Source organism: Empidonax traillii, unplaced genomic scaffold (genome assembly GCF_003031625.1).
Source record: "Empidonax traillii isolate 1590-97213 ecotype Southwest subspecies unplaced genomic scaffold, ASM303162v1 scaffold573:size406305, whole genome shotgun sequence".
Lineage (NCBI taxonomy): Eukaryota > Metazoa > Chordata > Aves > Passeriformes > Tyrannidae > Empidonax > Empidonax traillii.
The window spans coordinates 275,771-298,551 of NW_020955766.1; the positions used below are offsets into that span (position 1 = coordinate 275,771).

Below are 22,781 nucleotides of genomic sequence, written 5' to 3' on the forward strand. Positions count from 1 at the left end.
AAAAAAAAAAAAAAAAAAAAAAAAAAAAAAAAAAAAAAAAAAAAAAAAAAAAAAAAAAAAAAAAAAAAAAAAAAAAAAAAAAAAAAAAGACTTTATAAGTAATTTCCAAGGACAAACCACTCTAATATGCAGAAAAAGAAACATCAGATTGGATATCCCAAATGAGATCTGAAAGAAGAGAGAGGAGTGCTCTAATCAGCTCTGTGGAAGTGCTCACCATTTTTAATAGCTTTTACACTTACCAGCTCTATACATCCTACAGCTGTGAATCAGCACTCCCCAAAACTCAGCTTACTTTGTAAAGGACAAGCAGCACAGCTTCTGTCTGTGCCCTACTGATTTGAATAAGCAAAAGACTTTCCTGTGAAGCTAGTCTGCACTGGCAAACTTCATCAAAGTACCCTGGGAGATACAGTAAGTTTAATGCTCTGCTTCAGAATAGAAGGAATAATACATTGCTTAAACAAATGACAGCAAAACTCAGTATTATGTATCTGACAGATTATCTTATTAGTGGTATTTGTGGGTGTGACAAGCTAGTCCAAGAGATTGTGTCAAGCAATGGTACTTAATCTCAGTAAAAGTATCCAACAATACTGTAAAATTAAGCTTTATGATAGTTCTCTAAATACTTATGTTTGATAAAAGTGAGTACTCAGTACCATATCTGCATGGATATTCCAGTATCTTCTTTTTACAGTCCTTTAAAAACTGCTTTACAGTCAAGTAGGACCAGAAACAGCATATGGTCCCTTTGTTTCCTGAGATTCTTTGATCGCTATTATGTCACCCTTAATTTCATCTGGTTTAATTTATTTTAAAACTATGTTTGTTGAAATAAAAAGTAATAACAGTTTGTACCAGAGGACTGTAAAAGCACTCTCCTGAATGCAAAACAACAAGCCAGATGACAGTGTGGGGGAATAGAAAGATTGATCAGTGAAATATTCCATCCTGACACTTAATACATGAGTGCCTGAATTCAAGCACCAATCTTGCAGGAAACCATTTAGGTTACTGATTCCGTGAACACTGATTATCTACTACTTCGTTAAAAATATTCACAGTACTTGCTTCAACATCTCACCTGTCGGTCATACCAGTCTCCTTCACCACAATTATTAAAACAACCAAAAAAAAAAAAAAAGGTCAGTAAAACGTGCTAGTACATAATGTGTGGGTTGGGGTTTTGGGAGAGTGAAAGAGCAGATGGAGGTTCAGTGCCAAAGCTCCACGTTCCTCTCCGCTCCATTTCAAAGGTGTTATAACCTTACCCTTCCTTTGTCACTTAACGTGCTCATTGATCATTCTCACCCACTTTGGGCTTGGTCTTAAAAGGGGCAGAGACAAATCTGAGCAGTGTTGGACACATCATTAGACCCTGCTGAATGAAGTGGTGGACAGAGGGGCACTGTCTCTACAGTTCTAAATGTGTGCCCCCTCAGGAACACAGCACCAGGTAACAGCTACTCCCCTTTACATGCTCCTGCAGAATGGGTCATTGGTCTCTTAATTATCCATTAAGTCCCATGCACACATGAATGATAAGGTAGAAATAATATTTTCTTTGGTAAATCATTTCTGTTTTCTTCAGTGAGTGCAAGCAACGAAGCTTAGTTTTACAGTTTTCATCTTGTTTAATTATTTCAGCCATGTCACTTTTTCAGACTAAACAACCTGTTCCATTTAACATCTCTGTTGCCTTACAACGGGCATTTTCCAACTTATTTATATTTTATCTCATGTTTGCCATGTCATCTAAGAGGAATAAAGAGAAAAACCACGCACACACACAAAAATAAATCCCCAAACCCCAAACAAGCCAAAGAAAAGCCTTCAGCCTAAACCACAGATATTTTCAAGAAATGCCTAACTTTGAGACAGCACATGACCTTTCAATATAATTTCATCTTTGAAATCCTCAGATTCTTTTGCTTAAGGCCTTCACTGTTCTGTTATGTCTGACTTAAATTATCTTGAATATGACTTAAGAATTGTAGCACATCCAAAACTGTTGAAGGAGTAAGAGCGAGCTCTGGATGCTCAGCATTCCCAAATACCCCTTCAAACCTTTCTCTGACATTCATATCAGATAGTGGGCACCGTGAAAGTTTAGTCTGTATAAAAATAACTAAGCAGTAGCATTGGGGCATGAAAATTTGACTTGCTTCTTATAAATATATTCTACACACTCATGAAGGTCAAGCTTCTGTTCCCTGTGAGGTTCTGATACTGATCTCTACATGTTTTCCTCCAAACTGTCTCACCTGCTTGATAGTATCTAGTTTTGGAAATAAAATGTTCTGTGGGGAAGGCCTGAAACAGCTCTGTCCATCTGTCATTAGGCTGAAGGTGACCAGAGTGGTAACCTGGGGTGTGAACTACTACATATTCTGTAATTTTCAGTCTCCTTCTAAAAGGATCTCGTTTGAAACGACACCAAGTCTAGGCTAGATATCTTAACCATGTTTTTGAAGGTAGCATGGAGCTTCGTGGATCTGAGTCATGTACCCGAAAAACTCTTGCACCAGTTGGGGCCTGATGTGGAACGTCTCAGACACTGGACTGTAATTCCAATCTTTATTGCCTTGTTAGTGCTACCTGATACAAAGTAGTTATGACAAGTATATTTAAATGCTTGTTTTGCAGTTTTTCTATAAATTCAGCTTTCCACTGTATATCTCTAACATAGATCATCTAATACACTCACGTTCTATCAACCTCTCTGTGCTCCATTTCCCAGCACGGCCATGCCCTCTGTCTTCTCAGTCCTATTACCATGGGTTGTGCCTTTTCCATGCCTGAAGGCTTACTCCTCTGAAATGGGATTTTTTGTTTTATTTCCTGAATGTCCTACTTTTAATATTATTAAACCTCCCCTCCCAAACTTCCCTTGAAACCTTCTTGAGCCCTCTCTTAATCAGACAACAAGCACATGAATAGTCTGCCCACAACAGATTTTAAAGTTTCTCAGCGGAACAGTCAAGCCACTCTGTGGATTTTCTACAGAAGATTTTATGGAGAAATAAATTATATTAGGTTATATTTCACTTGTAAACCATATTTGAACATAAACCTCCAGATGGTAAAGGTCAGGATTGTACATTAACCCTTTGAACCAGATATCCCCTTTGAAAGATGAAAGTTTGGCAGTAAATGGACTTAAAAGTTTTTTGAATTAGTTTGCATTTAAATCATGGATTTCTTATTTTCATCCATCATTAACCTAATTGATCTCATTTAAACATGCAAATTGTGGCAGCGAACTTCCATGTTCTCAGATATCATTCTTTACTGTTTACAGTAACTATCCTTTATGTTTCATTTCTTGCAAGCATTCGCTAATATGAAAAGCTTAAAAAAGATAATTGTACTTATTAACACAGTGCTTACATAATTATGGAGCTATATAATTAAATGAAATAACTTCATATTTAATTTTCATTCAATATGAAGAGATGTAAATATCCTGAAACTTTAGCTTTCAAACTGCATTCTTATTATTACAGTTTTTAACTGCGTCTTGCACTGGTAAATATAGAAACATCCCCCCTTTAAGGGAGATAGAATGGAAAGGTGGTCCTCGAAGTATGGTAATAACAATGAGATATATTTATTGCCCATATTAACATTCACAGTGGGATTCAGGAATAAATACATAATAATAATAATAAACAAACAAACAAAAAAAACCCTAACAAAAATCAAAACCTGTTTGGGTTGGTTGAGTATCACAACATGAGTGAGTCTTGGGTAGAAACCTGAATGTATATAAAGGCTAAATTTAAATAACACAGAGTCAACTGGAAGACAATTGAAATTCTCTCGTTCCTAAGGTCACAGCAGTCCAGCAGAACATCTTAATGGAAAGAGAAAACCAGGAACACCGCTCATATAGTTGACCTCTAAAGGATGAGAGCATCAGTTGAAGAAACTGCACCTCTCTTTCAGACTCAGGTAGCAAGAAAACATCCAGATTTTCCTCATGAGCTTCTAAAGGATCTAAACAGCTTGCAGGTTTTCACTGAAGTGAAGGAAATCCCTGCTTGCTTAGGCTTACAGAGATTGTCTATGATCAGAGAGAGAGGCTTTGTGAGAGACCAAAGTCCTGTCTGCACATCACACAGACAATACAGCCCTCTTGCTTTTTAGGCTGGGGAAAAAAAAAAAAAAAAAGCAAATCATGCTTGTTTAGAATTGAGAACCTGGATGCGTAAATACAAAGTTCTTTGTGGGCCTAGGGAATTATGCCCTTGGAAAATCCATGTCTTTTCACTGTATCAAAAGTTACAGAATTGTGTGGTTAAGCTCATTGACTAAAGTTATCATTAGACAGACATTTTCTCTCATGGCAACATCAAATCTCGTAAGCATTCCAACTACTTTCACTCCTTACTCAACACACAGTCTATCTCTGTTTATTTGAGCTGGCCTAAATATTTTGGTGCCCTGTTAAATGAAAAACTGGAAGGCTGTGACACCTCATAATCCTAGTTAGTAAACCATTTTCTGACCCTGGGGGTGTATCTCTTACCAGACTGTCCATACAAAGATTGAGGCAGTGTGCAATCACACCAAATGTTCCCAAATTTACTTCTAGCCCGTGTGTCTTTCAGGGTGTGACACAGTGTAATGAAGGATGGTCACAAGGAAATGAGAATGACCAACAATGCTGTTTACTGGTCAGAAACCAAAAAGGCAAGCATCAGTGAAGGAAATTTAATTTAAGTCTCATATTTTCCTCACTTTGGAAAAACGTGTTGTCTGCTAAGACAGTACAAGCTACTTCCAAAAAAGGAAAATGTGCCTTTTTTTCCTTAAGTATGTGTACCACTTAACTCTGAGGTAGTTCTGGGAGACACACCACAAGCTAAAAAAAAAAAAAAAAAAAAAGGTAAGAGGTGTCCCATTTTGTGTGCTTTTGCATGGGCACACATCTGCCCCTTGTGAGCCACGAAAAGACAGCAAGTCCAGGCTGAGCCACCCTGAAGAGCCACCTTCCCTATTTAACATGTGACTAATTCATTAGAATTGAACATTAAGACTTAAGGAAGACAGTTTTTTGTCTCTAAATACTTTTCTGATGGGCAGCTCCAAGTGTTTTAGGCAGGTGCCATAGACAAAAGAGTCGAGCAGTCAACTATGCAGGACCCTTCTCTTGCCTTTATTTGTAATGCCTTATTTGGCACTGCACTATATGAATGTATACTACAAGATATACTATTTAATGTCTTTTATTTTCACATATTCACACACATTTTTACTCATTTTTGTAGAGAATGTGCAATTTTAGAAACTCTTTTTCAAGAAAAACTTGAAACCTGCCAAGTAAAGAGAACGGGCTAAACTCTCTCAGTGAGCATTGGGTAACGTAGTTCTTTGACAAAATCACACTGCTTTACACCAGCAGAAACTCCAGACCCCTCTTGTCATCAGAGTAACCTCCATTTGTTACTACATCTGGTGTCAGAGTAGCACACTGTTGTTAGACACACACACACACCCACCCCGTGCTCTGCATGGCTGCACAAGGGAACAGCTGATCTGCTGATCTGTGGTCTGCAGCACTCAGGGTGCTTTGTTTACTTAATGCAAAATCAATAAGTTTATTTCCAGGACAGTAATTCCAACATTCTCTTGAAATAGCTGCCTAATTTTAAAGTCAAGTTCAGATGCTCACTGCAAAAGAATCTAATAGCAACCCACAGAAGAAGAAACCGCCTCTCAGACAAAGATGTTGGAACAGCCTGTAGAAAGCCATAGACTTGTCAGACCAACAATTCACTGCACATCTGTGTCTGCCAATATAGAATTTACTCAAAATTGCCTCTCTAGACACTTCTTTACATAACACATATTTAGCTTATTAGTGCTGTCATTTGGGAGTGTGGTCAGCTTTTGAGCAAAATCTCACTGAGTCCATTAGCCCGGATCACATCACAGCTGCCATTTTAGGATCACGATGATTAGGTTTGAAGTTCAAATGATTTGATTTCACTTTAAAGCTTCAAAAGCAGCCTCTGGGGTAGATTTACACAATTAATTTTTACTGAGGTCTGCTGGGTAATTCGCTGTAGTCAGAGAATCTTCACTAAGGTAAGGTAATTACCACTGGGTAATTTTACGGCACTCTCTTCAGTACGAAGCAACGTGCTGGCTGACCTGCTCAGATAAGACCTGGAAGAAAGTAAAAATGCTGCTTTTGGGAATCAAAATGTGTATGAGACACTGAGGAGGGATGAGAAGAATTCACTTACTTTCCAGATGTGGACCAGAAGCTGCACATGCCCTCAAAATGTCTTTTCAGGAGAGTACATGAGGACTTACAATCTAGTAAATATTGTACTGAGAAGCTTTCAAAATTGAAGCACTACACCCATGATTCTTTAAAACAGGAGCAAAGAAAGCAGCCTTTGTTTAGTTTGAACACAGAAGTAAACAATGAAATTAAATATCCCTTTGAGATTTGTATTTATCACTTACAAGAAACAACTTCCTAACAATCAGTGGCAGCTAGGCTGACAGGCAGACTTCAGAGCAAAACCAGAGGGGATACAAGTCTATTTTAAGTTTACTATTGACAGTAAGGGTCAGAGGAAAAATAAACTCAGCAAGCAGTGTCATGCTACCACAAACCTCTGCTGGCCAAGCAGAAACTAAATTACAACCAAACATTTCATACAACAGAAAGACTTGGGCAATTGGGCTGCCCTGCAGTTCACGGAGCACAACATACACACGAACAAGATTAAGCACAAGCGAGACACAACATAAATAACAAATAAATCAAAAGCTTGGAGGAGCTAATTATCCCATACTCTGGAGTGGGGCACATTATGCTTATCCCTATTATTTTAACATTTCAAGTCTGCAAAATTAATCTGGCCAATCCTGTGAAAACAAGGACTGATCACACTCTCCTTCAAGATATCCTTCTTTCAGGCAAGGTATAAATAATATGGATAATATCAAATATCAGACTGAACTTTAAGAATAAAAGAGCAGCAGAAGGACTTATATGCTATTTCTATCAAAAACATTTTATTACATATTATAAGCATATGATAAAAGAAAATAAAAGTTTAGTCCTCAGCTTCATTTCATGTACTGGAGTCCTGCTGGGGAAAGCTGATTTGATTGCTGTATCACTTTAATAAAAACTAAAATTTGTGTAAGAGGAAGAAGAGGGAATAAAGCATATTCCATATCAATATTGCTTCTGATGGCTTTCATTTTGTTAAGTTTACTTCCTACTACAGCTGATGATAAAAGCAGCTGTGTGGACTCAAAAGTACCTCTATCTACATCTCTCCATGGACTAATTACAAATATCTGTTTCATATAGTCTCAACATCTAAGACAGATTTAATTTTATTCTACCTTTCACTAGGCATAAATAAAAACCTGTCATTCCAACCATTATTTTGCTTTCCTTTTTCTCTACCTATCATCCACTGGATGCAAACACAGTCCTGTAATTCCCACTGTTCAATTTTTTTCCTATTCTTTGGTTTTTGTTTGTTTGTTTTGATGGAGCCACAAATGTTTTGTCCATTGTCGGGGCCAGTTGTTTGAAACAAAGAAGACTTTCCAAATTTCAAGCATAATTATGCAGGACAGAAATGGCCAGAGAAGTTCTTATTGCCTTTTTCTTTTAACTGGTGATGATACACTGATAATTCATAGGGGGCATCCATGTACCAGAAATAAAATTTTTCAGATTTTAAGAAGGGGTTTAAAAATCAGGTGCAGCTCTAGTGGGTGATACCTCGTATCTGTTCTCTGCCAAAATGATGCTCACCTGTGCTTTTCTGCTTGGCCATTTTAAGGTACTTGATTATCACTCTCCCATAGGTCTCTGCTCATCTGAAACATCTCTGGGACATTCAGAACAAATGCCCTACTTGTGGCAGTGCCACACTACTTGGTTGTAATTTTGGAGCCTACAGATTAACGAATTCTCCTCACTTTTCCCATGAAGTCCCATAATTCACCTCTTTTGCCAGCACTATTTTGAACTGCTGCAAGGTGGCATTGAGGGCACATATTGGGTCAGGTTCCACTGGGTGCTGTAAGCATCCTTCTCATTAATACAAACAGGATGTCTCCTGTATGTTTGAAGTCTTATGGATTGACAGAAGAAAGTCAGCAGCTTCCAGTGGCTGCAGTAACACCCACAGTGATGGTGAGCAACACCAGCAGAATAAAATCAAAGGGCTCAGTTCCAGTCCAATATACTCCTTTCAGTGTATTTGGGATTGCTGTAGTAAATAATTTTTCTCCTCTTTTTCATTCAAGGCCCTCTGATGAAGCACATCAGCAGTTCCCTGAATCTTCTTCTCTTTATAAAAAGCTTCCTTTTGAAACTTGCCCAGCATTAAGACTTCTGAGTATGTTAACCATGGAGATGTAGGTGGTAAAGAAAAGGACAGTAACAGGCTGTTCTTACTCTCCTTGTCACCAAATAAAATACTTCTTTCTCCATAGCTTTAAATGGTAGTTCCACCCTCTCTTCTAAAACTCAGTTTCTTTTGGCACATTTCTTACTTCTTTTTCCATGTATGATGACTCTGCATAAGTGCTGAAGAGTATTAAATTGCTTGGTGGAAAATTAATGGAGAAAGCAGGAATGATAGAGAACAATCACTTATGCATTTGTGGCTTTTGATAAGTTGGCAGTCTGAGTGGGCAGTAATATGAAGCTCATGAGTACTTTTAATTACTCAAATTGCAGTTTGGCCTTTTTAGAGAACTTCAGTGAACCCAGAGAAGACAGAAAAGGGTCTTGTCCAAAGCATGAAGCAACAGGCATAAAGGAAGATGCACCTTACAGCCATTTAGCAAGGAAGTGTCTTGCTACCAAGGGTGTGAATTGTAAGGAAACAACAAACATTCAAGCAGCTTCATGTACGGCTTCTTTGCCTTATGATGCTCATGCAAACCAGAACCCTTCCTTTACCATCAATCACGTTACATTGCAGCCACTGGAGCTAAGTTTAAACCTTGTGTAGCTTGTGTGCTATTTCTGTATCTACTGTTCCACTCAATTTGGTTCATCTCCCGTGGTGCCAACACCTTGAGCAGGGCACTGAAGGAGCAGCAAGGAATTTGGAAGTGAAGGCACGGGCAAGTTCAGGGGCTGATGGTTGTGCAAGTTAGAATTCAAGGAAGTAAAGCACAGAGGCATTTGAACACATTAAGGAAGGAGTTTAATACTCATTTGGTGAAGAAAGGCTCTGACCTCCCTCAGTAAAATGGGCATCATGTATGCTAAAATTTTAGCACACATGCTAATCCACATATTCTTCATTTTCAGACTTTTTTTGCAGATGGCATTTTTAGTAAAATTGTCGGCTTCCATGCATCGAGGGCTTTTGCTGTTACTGCATTTCACACGTGGTACAAGCCTTAAAATGCTTATAGAAATATCCCTGTTTGGAAACAAGTTACATATGCCAGCAGTCCTTGACATGGTATCTTGGGAACTCGTTGCAGTTACTGAATGCTTGTCTGCTTTGTGGACAACCCTGTCTGCTTTCTAACAGCTTGATTACACCTACCCTAGAAACAGATTCATGAAAGGTCTTGTCCCTTCCCCTGTTCTGACATTATTTTGCAGGTGTCTGGTTTTGCCAGCTGGTAGTGAGATGTACAGGTGCAGAAAATCCACATAGCTGTACCCTGAAGAATGGTGGATATCATGCAAGTGCATAGGAAAATGTCAACTGATGGTGAAAAGGTGTTCTCTTGAGGGTCTCACAGTTTATAAGTGAAAAGAAACAGTGACTCGAAGGACAACATGACTTCAGAGTAGGGCACATAGATAAAAAGGCAGGTTCATTCAACTTTGAAACAATACACTGTGGAAAACATCATGTCAGAAATGCTATTTGGGAAAAAAAAAAAAAAAAGCCAGTATATAAAGATACAAAACAACTGAAGTTTGGATTATCTAGACTAACATCCTGTGCAGACCAAGCACAAATATAAATTCAAAAGGGCCCTTCCTCCTGGACTTGTGTTATTAACAACATTACAGAGTTTCATTGGCAGAATTCAACATTATTGAGGCAATCTGCTGCAAACTTTGCTTATCTATACCCTTGTTTCAAGTTTCTAGATTCTTTCAAGGAAAACTGGGCACTAGGATGTTCTTGATGTTTAATAACATTTTCACATTGCTTCAATGATAAACAAAACCGACAAATGCATTTTCTCTCTAGTATTTCTCAAAGCAAACCAAGAACTTAGTCCCACAGTGATTTCACTGGTAAAGCTTTCATTAAACTTTTTAGAGTAACTCCTGTAAAAACAAAAGAAAATCCCCAAACCAACCAACCAAACACAATCCACAGAATCTGGCTAAAAGAAAGATGTTATCTATCCGCACAATACCAGAGAATTTCCCCCTGCAGAAACCCTGAAACAAAACAGAACCATAAAAGCAAGCATTTATAACGTGTATTACTTACAGTGTATTTCTAGAACCTGCATTGCTATCTGAGGTGTAGAGTTTAGGGACTCATGATCTACTCTGCAACTTACAACTGCACCATCATCATTGCGATCTGCTAAGAAATCCAGCGTGCTGCTGACTGTGAATGTTTTGCGGTTTGCATCTTCTTCTTTTAAATATTTAACATCTGAAAGAAAGAACAAACAAACAGTTTTCTCTCCAACGTTTTCAGGAAAAGCAGTACCAGCATTAGACAGCTAAATTACCTACCACGCCTGTGGAAAAAAACCCACGTCTTTCATATTTGCATTGATCTCTCTAATATAAAAGTAATGAGACTGTAGTTATTCCTCATTTTCTGTCATTGTCATATTGACATATCAAAAACGAAAATTTTAAAATTAGTTCCATGATACTGCATTGAAGCAGAAATTCCATTCACATTTATCTCCTAAATGTTTATTTGATATAAATGTTCTCTGCAGGTCATCAGAAAAAAATGTGGTCTCCTCCCACTCTCATTGTCTTACATATTCACAGAGCCACTAAATATCAAATTTTCCAATTTTCATGCTTACAATCTTTCACAATAACGTAATGTAAGAATATTACTGAAGGCATGTGCATGTAGTCAGATTAATCCTGTGCTTACTTTGTTCCTTGCTTATTCTGTTGCTTGGTTAGAATTATGGTAATTTATGAATAAAACTAAACCAAGGTATAGTCATCTGTGGTTATGAACAACTGTAAATAGAGCATGCAATAGTATTTACTGGAATCCACAGACAAGTCCCAAGAAGACGAGAAATAAAATTACTTCAGAGAGCTTACACTGACTGTTTTATATCTGATTCTAAACTGACCTACTGCTTTTGTGCAGATTCAGTTAAAAATCTGACAGTTTTCAGCCCAGGGACTAGAGTGCAAGGAGCCTACAGCTATGCTTAAGAAGTATCAGCTCAGCTCAGAATTAAGGTTCAAATTCAGAACATTTCATTGTAGGACATACATGTTAGAACTGAAGATCCAAAAGACCGAGCATTCATGCTGAAATATTTTAATGTATTAACTGCAACACAAGATCTTCTTAAACATACTTTAGAATTGTTTTTCTTGGTTTCCAGCTACTTAGAATACTTACTGATCTTAGCTTATTTCAGAAAAATGGTAAGCTTGTTATATTGATTTGTTGCAATGAAAGTTGAAAAGACATATATAAATACTTAAACATATATATAAAATTACACTGAGATTGCATATATCCTCTGTGTCCTGAAAAAAAAAGTGAGAGTTTCAGTTTTACAAATTGTACTAAATCCCACTAGAGAAGAAGATGACCTGAATAAAATTTCCCTGAAATATCAATTTTAGAAAGCAAATCTTCAATGGCTTTAGCTACACCTTTTCAGATTAAAAATACCAGGCAGTCTTTTTCATTGTCTCCAGACAGATGAAGACACCTTGTACTTACACAATTTCCATTTCTCCCTAAGAAATAATTATTTCTTTCATTTTTCTGCCTGTTTGTTGCTAAACTTTAAAATATTTCAATTTTTGCCATGGTCACTACTAATGTTTAGGGACCAGTAGATGAGAAAAGTATTGACAGGGCTAAAGCAAAATTCTTATAATCAAACAACAAATATTTAAAGCAAACACATGAGCTTTTCTTCCCAGAGTTAGGTTTCCAAATTTAATAAGCACGTATAGAGATAGCCTTCTGCTTATATGCAATGTACACATCCCTTTGCTTGCTGTCTTCAGATGGAGGACAGAAGGCCCCTGAAAACAACAGCAACTTTAATTTTAGTGAGAGGCTGTGAATTCTTAATCCTTTAGAAAAACACGGGCAGTTAACTTCCTAAATGGATGTTTAGGAGTCTTTCTCTAGGCATTTATGGTTTGGAAGAGTTCATATATAAATTGTTGACATCCTCATCAAGAGAAATAATTAGCCTGTCCTCCTCATCAGCTCTGTTTTCTTACGTGTTTCTTCATTATAAAATGCAGGTGGGATGGTGGTATGTGCTGCTCTGATGTAAGCCCACCTGGATGCAAGAGCACTGGAGATCAGGTCCTGGGTATGTTACCATTCAGAATATTTACCCAGGGGTTTTACCAGGATTTTTAAATATGTCAATTGTAATCCATGGTTTTGTTTATTTTCTTGCTCTCTCCTAACATTCCCTTGAAAAAAGGTTTGAAAAAAAAAAATCCATTACAAGAGCACTTTCTCCAGAAGAAAGATAGTGGAACAGGTTTATAGAGGAGGAACTAGGGGTCTTGAGGACAGGTTGAACATTAGAGAACAGTGTGCCTTTGCTGTCTTGCATTATTAATAGCACAGCCAGAAAGCCAAAGGAAGTGATTCGTCTCTATTTAGGACTTATGTGACTGGATCTAGAGGAGCAGGCACAGCTTTGGGCCTTCTGGTACAAAAAAGCATGTCAACAAGCCTGAGTAGGTTCAGCCAAAACCCACGGAGGTGGCCAGTGGAGAGAGCATACAATCTACAAGGACAGCTTAAGGTAGTTGAGATTTACTAGCCTGAGAAAGAGAAGAGAAGACTAAAACCAGATCAAAAAACCTACCTAGAGCACGGTAAAAAGAAGAAAAGGAAAAGCCAGAGCCCTCTCAGAGGTGCATAGCAAAAGTTGCAGCACAACAAACAATTTACACTGAGGCAAATTCTGATTATGTATCATGAAATATCTACATACAGTGAAAATGCTCCACAAGCAGGGCTTTAAAATGCTGAAATATCTCGCCCAGACAGGCTGTGGAATCTCTGTCCTGGGAGATTTTTCCAAACTGAACAGGAGAAGGTCTTTAGCCACCTGATCTAACCTTTGAACAGAGCCTGGGCCATATGAAAAATCTGAGAGCCAGTTATGGTCCTGCTTCTATGACTGTCAGATAGGTGCACACACAGATATGCTTTTATTAACTAATACTGGGTTTATATCTCATAAGTATAGATGTTTGATAGTGAAAATAATAAATGGAAATGATGAAATGTCCATCTAAGGTAACATCATCCATTGTTCATTACAAGCTATTTATAAAAGCACAAACCTGTAACATTCACACAGAAACATTCATCTTTTAAAAAGACAGTATTTCTGGTTTTACATGGCAGATGTAATTTCTGTTTATATTTAAACTCAAGTTCTGACATGAAATGGCTCTTTTATGTAAAAAAGAATTCATCTTTGATTCAGAGGTTTATCAAGACAAAATGTTCAGTGCCTCTCTGAATTCTTTGTGTATACCAAAAATACATAAACTAATTCAAAATATCTTAATCTGTTGTAACAAAATAAACTTATTTATTTTTAGAGCCTAACTTTGCCAGGAAACAAAAAAATCTATGGAAAATATTCCTTAAAACTGAAAATAATTCTTTATATAATATTGTTGAAACAGCATTTAAAAAGTTGTCTTGAAAAAATAGGCAATTCCAAAATGAAAAATACGCATTTATCTTCTCCACTATTTTTCCTTTTAATAATCTTCCAGAAATGGCTCCAGAAGCAAACATTGCTGATCACTTTGTTAAGCTGGTGCATATATGAGTGACAGAACGCCAGAGGAAAAGGTGTGGTACCCAGTGCTTCACATTCAGTCTCTCTCATCACTAACACTTACTTTATCAAGCAGTATTCCTTTACCAGAGGATGATTCCTTTTTTGAGTAATAGCAGTGGAGCTACAATTTTAGAATGGCTTTTTCCCCTTTGGTGCAACTCTGATCTCGATGCATCATTTATATTCGTTTGCACCACGTATAATACACTGTAACACAATTGGATTTACTGGTGCTAGACAGAAGAACTCCTAACCTTTAATGTCAGCTGCATTAGCATATAATTTCATATCTATTTTCTCAGATTTATCATTTCACCTTTTACACTGCACAAAGCTAATGTAACTTCTGCTGATGCCACTGCAGACCGGTTAGGTTATTTTATTTCTAACCTTTGTGAAATGGCAATGTGCTCTTCAGAAGACCTAGAAAACTAAACTGAAATGAATTTGCTCAGAACTTTCCTCTGATTTCTGGTTCTTGGGGTTTTTTTCCCTCTTTACTGTACTTTTTCATACATTTTTTTGTTCCTTCCCCACTCTTTTTTTTTTTTTTTTTTAATTCTCTTTAGGAACTCTTGAGAAGAGCAACATAGTTAAAGAGTCAATTGCTTGCTGGCTTCAATTACATGTCAGCTGAAAGAAAAGCAAAATTATTACACCAGATCTTAAATTATAATTTTTGAAATAACATCTTTTCAAATGTGTTGCCTTGTTGTAAGGTTGACTGTATCAGTGTTTCTCTTAAAATACTGACATTGCTTGGAGTCATTTCTAATCCCTACATGCCTTGAATGTATATAGTCATCCTGCCATCTTTTCTGGATGAATCTATATTGTGCCACGTGCATCTGCTGTGCTGTTAAATTCTTCTTTTTAACTACATTTGATTAGGTGCTGCATTTCTTTCATCAACTTCCTCAAACTGACAAAAGAACTGTTCTCCATTTCCTCATTTTCTATCCTTGTTACAAGTTTTCAAACACATTTCAAATTATCCCAGTCTAAAATTCTTGTTTCTTTCAACACTATTCTCATTTTTGTTGGAAATATAAAGGCACTTCTCGAATGGACTGGATTCCTTATACAATCCACTGTAATCTCCTTTATTTACCAATTTTATATCCCAGCTCTGGTTTTGCACATTGAACTGTGGTAGAGAACAGTAAAGGAAGATAAATGGATTCTGTAATTAATGCTGTAACTTTTCTTGAGGCAGTTTATTGAGCTAACAGAATCCAAAATATTAGACAAACATGAGGCAAAGCAGATAATAGTGTTGGTTTGGGGGTTTTGTGGTGTTTGTTTGGTTGGTTTGGGGTTTTTTTTAAAGCTACAGAGAAAAGGTGGATTTTGAATCATCGATTGATCTGGTCTTACAGCAGAATGAATAGAGGTGTCATGAATAAATGTCAGTACCTTATCCTTTTTATTAATCTACATTATAATTGGTACCTCAATTGGCTTATGGATATGACTAAGCCTTCTGCTGCAGGAAGCTCTCTTTACTCACACATTCACCAATAAGGATTTAAAACTATCCCAGCACTGATAAGAATGTGGACTAGAAAACTAAGTTCTAAGCAAAGAATGTACAAAGGGAAAGAGAAGCAAGAAAAAAAAATGAATAGATTTTATATGCAGCTCTTTCCTAGCTTGCTGCATCCTCAAAGGCAAATCCTTGCTGTCAGCTTTGGTTTTAGCCACTACTGACTTTTCAGTTACAGCAGACTTTGTCCAACTCCCCCTGTGCAGTTTTCCTGATCCCCTTTAAAGTCCACCTTCTCACCACAACCAGCACCATCCTCGCCTCGGCTGTAAATTCCCAGTTTCCCAGATGAGACTCCCTCAATTGCTACATCCGGACTTTTCCTCTCCAGAGCAGGCTCCGTGGCTCCGCTGTGGCAAGTGCCATCTCCTGTCTCCCCCAGATGGTCCTGCCTCACCTGGCCACTTTATTTTGAGGGGTGCAATAAACAAATAACATCAATCTGGCAACTGACTGCATCAGATACACTTCACATTAGAATGGCAAAAAGAAATGGAAAGGTAAAGCATCAAGGATGGGTGGTATGACTGTGATAACAATAATCCACAAAACATTTTTCCATTGAGCCTCACATTCGAGTTTGTTATGCTGAACAGAGTTCTGAGCAATTCAAAACATCAGTTTTTACCATTTGAAGAAACAATAAAAAGAGGGTTATATGACCATTTACAAGCAATTACCTTGTCTTTGTACTATCCCCTATTCATTTCATGACTCAATTATGAGAAATTTTACAAACAAAAATTAAAAAACGTTATTCTAAAGGATACATAGTTTTGGCAGTTGGACCAAATTACACCAAAGTGCTTTTAAATACCTTTAACTTCTTTGTCGTTCTTGAACCATCTGATATCAGCTGCTGGTTTACTACCAGATGTCTTGCAAGTGAGCTGCATCCTCTCTCCCTCCATAACTGGTGAGGTAAATCCAGTAATTTGTGGCTTCTCAGGAACACCTAACAAGCAAACAAGCAAAATGTCTCTGATAGAGTCAGCTACTGTCCTGAGTACATGACCAGCCTAAAGTTCACTTCTTCACATGCTCTAAACCCTGGAAACGGGATCATTAATTCCTCATGCCTTGTCAGTGAAGCCTTTTTCCTATTGTAAATCAACTATCAATCTGATCAGTAGTCGATTCTAAATAAAGAAAGAAAACAGAAATTAACCTGGTTTTCTAAGAGAAACAGATTACATTTTAATAAATACCTCATCTATGTATATTCTGCATGCAGGTCTAGTCTGACTTGTTAAAATGTTTAAACCACTCTGCACAGCAAGCAGGATGACAAAGCACATTAGAAGCACAGCTGTGAGAATGAAACATAACTGGCAACAAAAAGCTGAGCTGACCTAAGTTCAGAACAGATGTTTAAACCTGAATAATGAAGACTTTAATACAAAATCCAGGGAGAAGGGAGGATAAAAATAAATTCAGGTGTCACTTTATCTTCAGAGAACACAAACCCAAAACATCAAGAGGTACAATCAGAGCTCCTTTGGCTATGGAGAGTTTTTCAGATGAATCCAAGTCCTTTGGAAGAGGTTATATGATTTGTGTTTTTTCAATGAACCACGAATGATTTTTAAAAAAAAAATATGAAGAGAATTGGGAAAGTTTTGATCACTACCTGTATAAATCCAATTAACTTATGAAAACACAAAATAAGTTATTTCAAAATAATACCCATGACTGCAATTTTAAAATCTCAAAAAATGTCGGTTGTGACTTGCATCTACAGTGCTATGAGGCATTCATATTTGTGGCTGCATAAAGGGATCAGTCACAGTAATTGGTCCTATGCCCTGTATTTCATAATTTGGGTTTTCTACATCTCTTTACCAAGATGACAGATTATGTATATAAAAAGAAAGCAGCAGTACCTCTTGCATAGCACATTTCTGTAATAAATCTATTCCTCTCTTTCAGGACAGGAAATGGTGTCTGCTATAATACCTTGGCACTTATATCTTCTAATCAATAACAGAGCAGTCAATAAAGACATTATTAGTACATAAAAGGATAGTTTATCTGATTAAAAGATGTAACACATTTCAGTGAAAAAGTTCCCCTTCTACAACAGAAAATTTCCAAAGAGTTTAGAATGTTATTTTGACAATTACAAATACAAAATGAAAAAGACAGGAATCTTAAATGCTGCAGCTTTCTTTCCTGGAAGGTGAGTAGCTGATGTAGTAAAACTCCATGAAACCCTCCCCTAAAATGAAGATAAAACTGACAGGATTGTGAAAGATCAAGTTACTTTTGTTAATAAACACTGGGTAGATGGGCTTTTTTTTGTCTTTGTAACACCTTTCTATGTCTTTCTGCCATTTAACATGTTGAGCTGGTGTATTCATCAGTTGTTTAGATCATGAAATGCCTCTCTACAGAAAGGAAGATTAAGCACAGGCAGTTGCTATTCCAGAATATTCTGCTTTGAGTGGGTACTTTTCGTCCTTAATGGCAAACTTGTGAAGATTCTTGTAAAATAGTCTCATAGGGACTGAAAGGGAGACCTATTTCATATCCTAAGCACAAAACCAATTCCCTGGCTGGATTAATGTGAATATTACTGGCACAGAGAACACCTTACATTAGTCCTATTAAATTCAGCTGTCTGCCTATCTCTGTATAAAAATAAAACAAAAAGAAAGAAAGAGTCATGTTCAGGGACAGAAAAAAAAAAAGGGAGAAAAGAATAAAAATCAATCTCTAAAATCATATAACCTCTTAGGTACGCAGGTGTGTTGCAATGAACTACAGCAATTTTGGCTGATTGGGCTACTGACATTCATAGACTCATATAAAGCTTGGAGCAGAACCTTTATTTCCTGGGCATCTCTCGAAATCTATTGCTTTTCTATGTGTATCTATAACCTTTGGGGAAAACAGCAGAGCACTTAAGAGGATAAAGCACAAAAGAAGCGGCAAACCCAGTGAAAATTTGCACTTTATAGACCAAAAAAAAAAAAAAAAGACAGCAGAATGAGCCAAGAAAATGCACAGCTAAGGAGAAATGATAAAGCTCTAAAGCCCGTTTTGATTTCATGCTTTCTGATTTTCTCCTCTTTGCCCTGTACAATACATTGTTAGGAGATGAACACATGCACCTTCTTTGCACTTCTGGTGCTCAGGATGTGGAGGTTATGATGTCCATTTTATGGAGCACTCACACCTTAGTGTTTGTGTGCTCCCTAATTCATTATCCTGCCGCCAGGGCAAACAGCAAGAGGCATGTTATTTTTCAGCACAGCAATATAAAACAATAAACATCAGGGAAACCAGATCAGACATTTACATTTATCTTCCGCCAAGCTTTAGAGAAGTTCATCCTCATCATAATTTGCCAAAGCCTGAGGAGTTTAACACTTGCTTCTTTATACTCACCGAGAACGGTAAGAAAAGCCTTGGAAGTTTTGACAGGCATAGTGAACAAAGAGCAGGTGTACTGCCCTTCATCTGACAGGGACACGTCGCTGACACTGATGCTCAGCTCATGCCACGAAGCTCGGACCAGCTCAATTCTGTTGTCCCTCAGAGCTGAAAGAGAAAAAATCCATGTTAAAGTAGGACACAGAACATTTAAAAAGCCCTGCATGTTGGACAAGGGGCTCGATGAAGTATACTGGTGAAATCAGGCCCTAGGATAGGGGGATATGGAGACAGTTGTCTATTCACAGTAGTTTGTTTTCTCTGTGGAATAAAGTCTGAGAGTTTAGCAAGTTTTTGAGCGGTGTACTGAGTGGCTTGTAACATATATAAACCTATAAACTAAGTGACTTGATTTACCTTTGACCTTCTAAAAAACCCAACACTGACTATGATATCTGTTCCCTCACAGCTTTGTTCAGTGCCTAAAATAAATCCTTCCTACACCCAGCTTCTTTGTCATGTATTGGCAAATGTTGAGAATCCTGTGTCTACCATTGCATAGTTTGCCTACAGATTTTTCTCATGTCCACTACTGCTCATGTTGAACTGGAACATCAAATTCCCTGAATTCTGTAACAGAGTATTTCTTACTATGAATAGGTTGAAAATTCCACTTCTACACATATATATAGTACATTTAACGATTTGAAGTAATTAAGTATAAGTGGCCTTGCTTTTTTGATTATGACTAGAAATATGATCTTCTATCATAAAATCCTTTCTATAAAATTTCATTGGTGTGAAACCAATGAGGGAAAAGGAACATGTAGGTTCACTCACATTCAAAATGTCACATTAGTTAATGCTTTAAAATTGAAAACATTTTAAAACCTCTATTTATATTAACCCCCAAATTCTACTGAAAACCAGCCAAAACATTCCCAAACATTCTATTTCTCTGCGGTAAAGCTGTTTCAGGAATCTGAAACATATTTTAATCATATTAAGCATATATTAACCAAGACTTTCCACAGCATAGAAATACTAATATCATAAGTAAGTAAACACTGTTTTTCTCCTAAGCAAACAATTAAAATGCCTCTGTAACTCAGAGAGTTTAGCTGTATACCTCCAGATTCAAATCTCTGACCTGACAGTCTTTGAAACTTCAGTGACTCCGCTTTTGTAGTAAGCTTCTGAAAATCAAGAGTAAATTTGGACTATGGTATTTGTCAGGGGAGTTCTGCTTGCATTATGAGTGAACCAAGATGTTCAAGTCCCTAATGCTGTTCTCACTCACCTCTTTCTAAAGTCCCCAAAGGCTCTTAGTTTTGTCTATCTATATGTCTTCCAATAATAAATAACAACAACAACAAAGTTTTACTGTGGCTCTTTTGCTACTAAACCTAGACATTTCTGCCCCATTGCTGTTCAAGTCAATCCAGGAAGAGTTATACCGAAATAAGCAGCTATAGTGAAGATTCAGCAAAAATGTCACTTGAATTTGTTTTCTTCGAAGGCTCCCACTAATTTTTTTTTCTTTTTTTCCACCAGAAATTTTCTGCTGAGTTTACTGATTATTTCAGGGCAGGCCAGCCAAAGCTCAGCTTCCTCTCTGCAGGCTCTGACGACTGAAAGGTGACAGCTTAAGCAGACCTAACATACAGTCATGCCATGAACTACTTCAAGGCACATCAAAGTGACTGAGATTGTGAAATGGACACATTCCAAGCGTAACTGAGACACTGGCTGGCTGGTCACAACAGGAAAAAAAAAGTAACTACGTAGTATAAAATATAAAATGCATATAATGGTGAAAGTAGGAGCGACATTAAAGCAAACAAGCAAGCAAAACAGAAGCCGCAAAATGGAAAGCTGTGTGTATACCAATATGCTGACATAACAACCAAGAAAAACAAGCTCAGGAAAACAAAAAGTACATAAAGCAAGCATTTACCACCCCAAGTAGCAGGCAAAGCTGATGACTGGGGCTTTACCAGCCAAAACTCACAACAGTGAAGCTGTTGCTATCTTTGAGGAAGTAAAGGGGGACTAAGAATTCCTTTCTCAGTTTTTCAGTTCTAGTCAGATGCAAACTGAGCAGACCTAAGAATGGTAGTTTATTTCACATTACTGACCTTTCAAAAAAAAATTATTTTCAAAGTGACTCAGTGCTTTCAAATGGTTTGGTTACCACCACACCCATTTGTAAAATTTGGCAACAGCATAGAAAATAGAAAAAACCCAAACAAACAAAACAAACGAACAAACAATAAAACAACAACAAAACCAACACCAAACCCCCAAAACAACACAAAACCTCTCAGCACTACAGAATTTGAAAGTAGTGATTTTTGCTTCTCCTTAATCAGAAACTACTTAAAAAATAATGCAGTGCATCATCTTACATAGTATTTTACTTTGTTACAATTTTCAATTGTTTCTGCCTTGTGACAAAGATTTATCTATCTGTTGAAATACTTTCCTACAGATGGGGCAGCAAGTAGAATTTCATGCACTCAGAAGAGCAGCAATGAATTGCACTAGAGCACAACTGGCATACAGACGATGCCAATAGCACACCATTTCAATCCTACAATTGAAATACAAACTGTTTCCATCAACTACATTCCTACTGCTCCCCTCCCTCAATTCCTCCCCTCCAAACCTTTTTAACCTTTGTACAATATAAAAAACCTCAGCTGAGTCAATTTTTCTGTAAAACTGGTAAAAACAGCCACTGGTCAAGAGATGAGATCAGATGTTCCATGTTTCAGTCTGGAGTGAATTTTTACTGAAAGAACATAAGGGTTGTTTTGTAATGGAAATACCAACACAGAACCTTTGCAATAAATGCTGCAAATAGCACCAACATAATACTCCTTTGCACCAAAGCCATTTGTCAGAAGCATTTTTTCAAGTGCTAAGTCTGAAGACAATGAATTATCTGTGCCATCACTTTCAAATCTGCCCATCTGTAGGTTTTCCTGTCTACGCAGATGTGAGAGCAAACCAAATTTTACTGCTATTGCTTAGACAAGGCCAGCACTTAGAGACTTCTTAGAATCTTATTTTCAAGCTGCATTTCTGTATCTGTTAGTATCTGTTTAGAAAGACACCGGTTCCTCTTCATGAGAGCGATAGCTGTGATGGATGCCAGAACTGGTTTGTTTCCGCTTTCTGTGTTAGATATATTTTGCTAAAAGGACAAAGCTGGATGACAGAAAGGGTGGCTGTCTGTCTAGTCCTGGTTCCTGCACCCTGGGGCAGAGAGAGCCCTCTGGGAGAGGATGACTGGCTGCCTTAGACAACAAAGGAAACATCAGCGACACTGGAGAAGTCAGGATTTCTATCCAGCTCCCGATATCCAGGCATTGTGACTGAGTGGAGAAGAGTCTTGAGCACAGCATAGAGTAAAGTCTTGCCAGGTCTGGCTGATGAAGCAAAGAAGCCCATGGAGGCCAAACAGAAGCTACTGAAAGCTACCAACTGGGTAGAAAAATTTTAAGAAGACATGTTCTGCAAGGAGCTACTGGGCGAGAAGGGGATTCATTTACAATGGTCTACTCAAACTCTTTCAGTATATCTTATTTCTACTTATTTAATGACCTACCTCATCCAGGTTATTTTTCTCTTTTTAAAGCACATGAGTTTCCAAAGCTTTCTGTAAGCTTTTTAATTGCTCTTATTTGAATAGAGAATTGCCCCAAAAGAGGACAATTTCACTACAAAGTTCAAGCCAACTTGAGGCTCCACCATAGTAGTTCAAATAAAGTTCTGTAAAGTAAAATACAAAATGGTCTCTTTTATTTAATTA

At 37.4% G+C, this 22,781-nt stretch overlaps 1 protein-coding gene across 1 annotated transcript in view; it reads right to left on the reverse strand.

The window, feature by feature from the left end:
• The window catches only part of CADM2 (cell adhesion molecule 2), a 201,202-nt gene that overhangs the window by 93,927 nt on the left and 84,494 nt on the right, over positions 1 to 22,781 (reverse strand). Inside the window, exons 4-6 of the mRNA XM_027897992.1 lie at positions 18,980 to 19,132; positions 16,407 to 16,544; positions 10,473 to 10,643 (exon numbers count right to left, since the gene is read on the reverse strand). Of these exons, the coding sequence (XP_027753793.1) occupies positions 10,473 to 10,643; positions 16,407 to 16,544; positions 18,980 to 19,132 (462 nt within the window). The remainder of the gene's footprint in view (positions 1 to 10,472; positions 10,644 to 16,406; positions 16,545 to 18,979; positions 19,133 to 22,781) is intronic.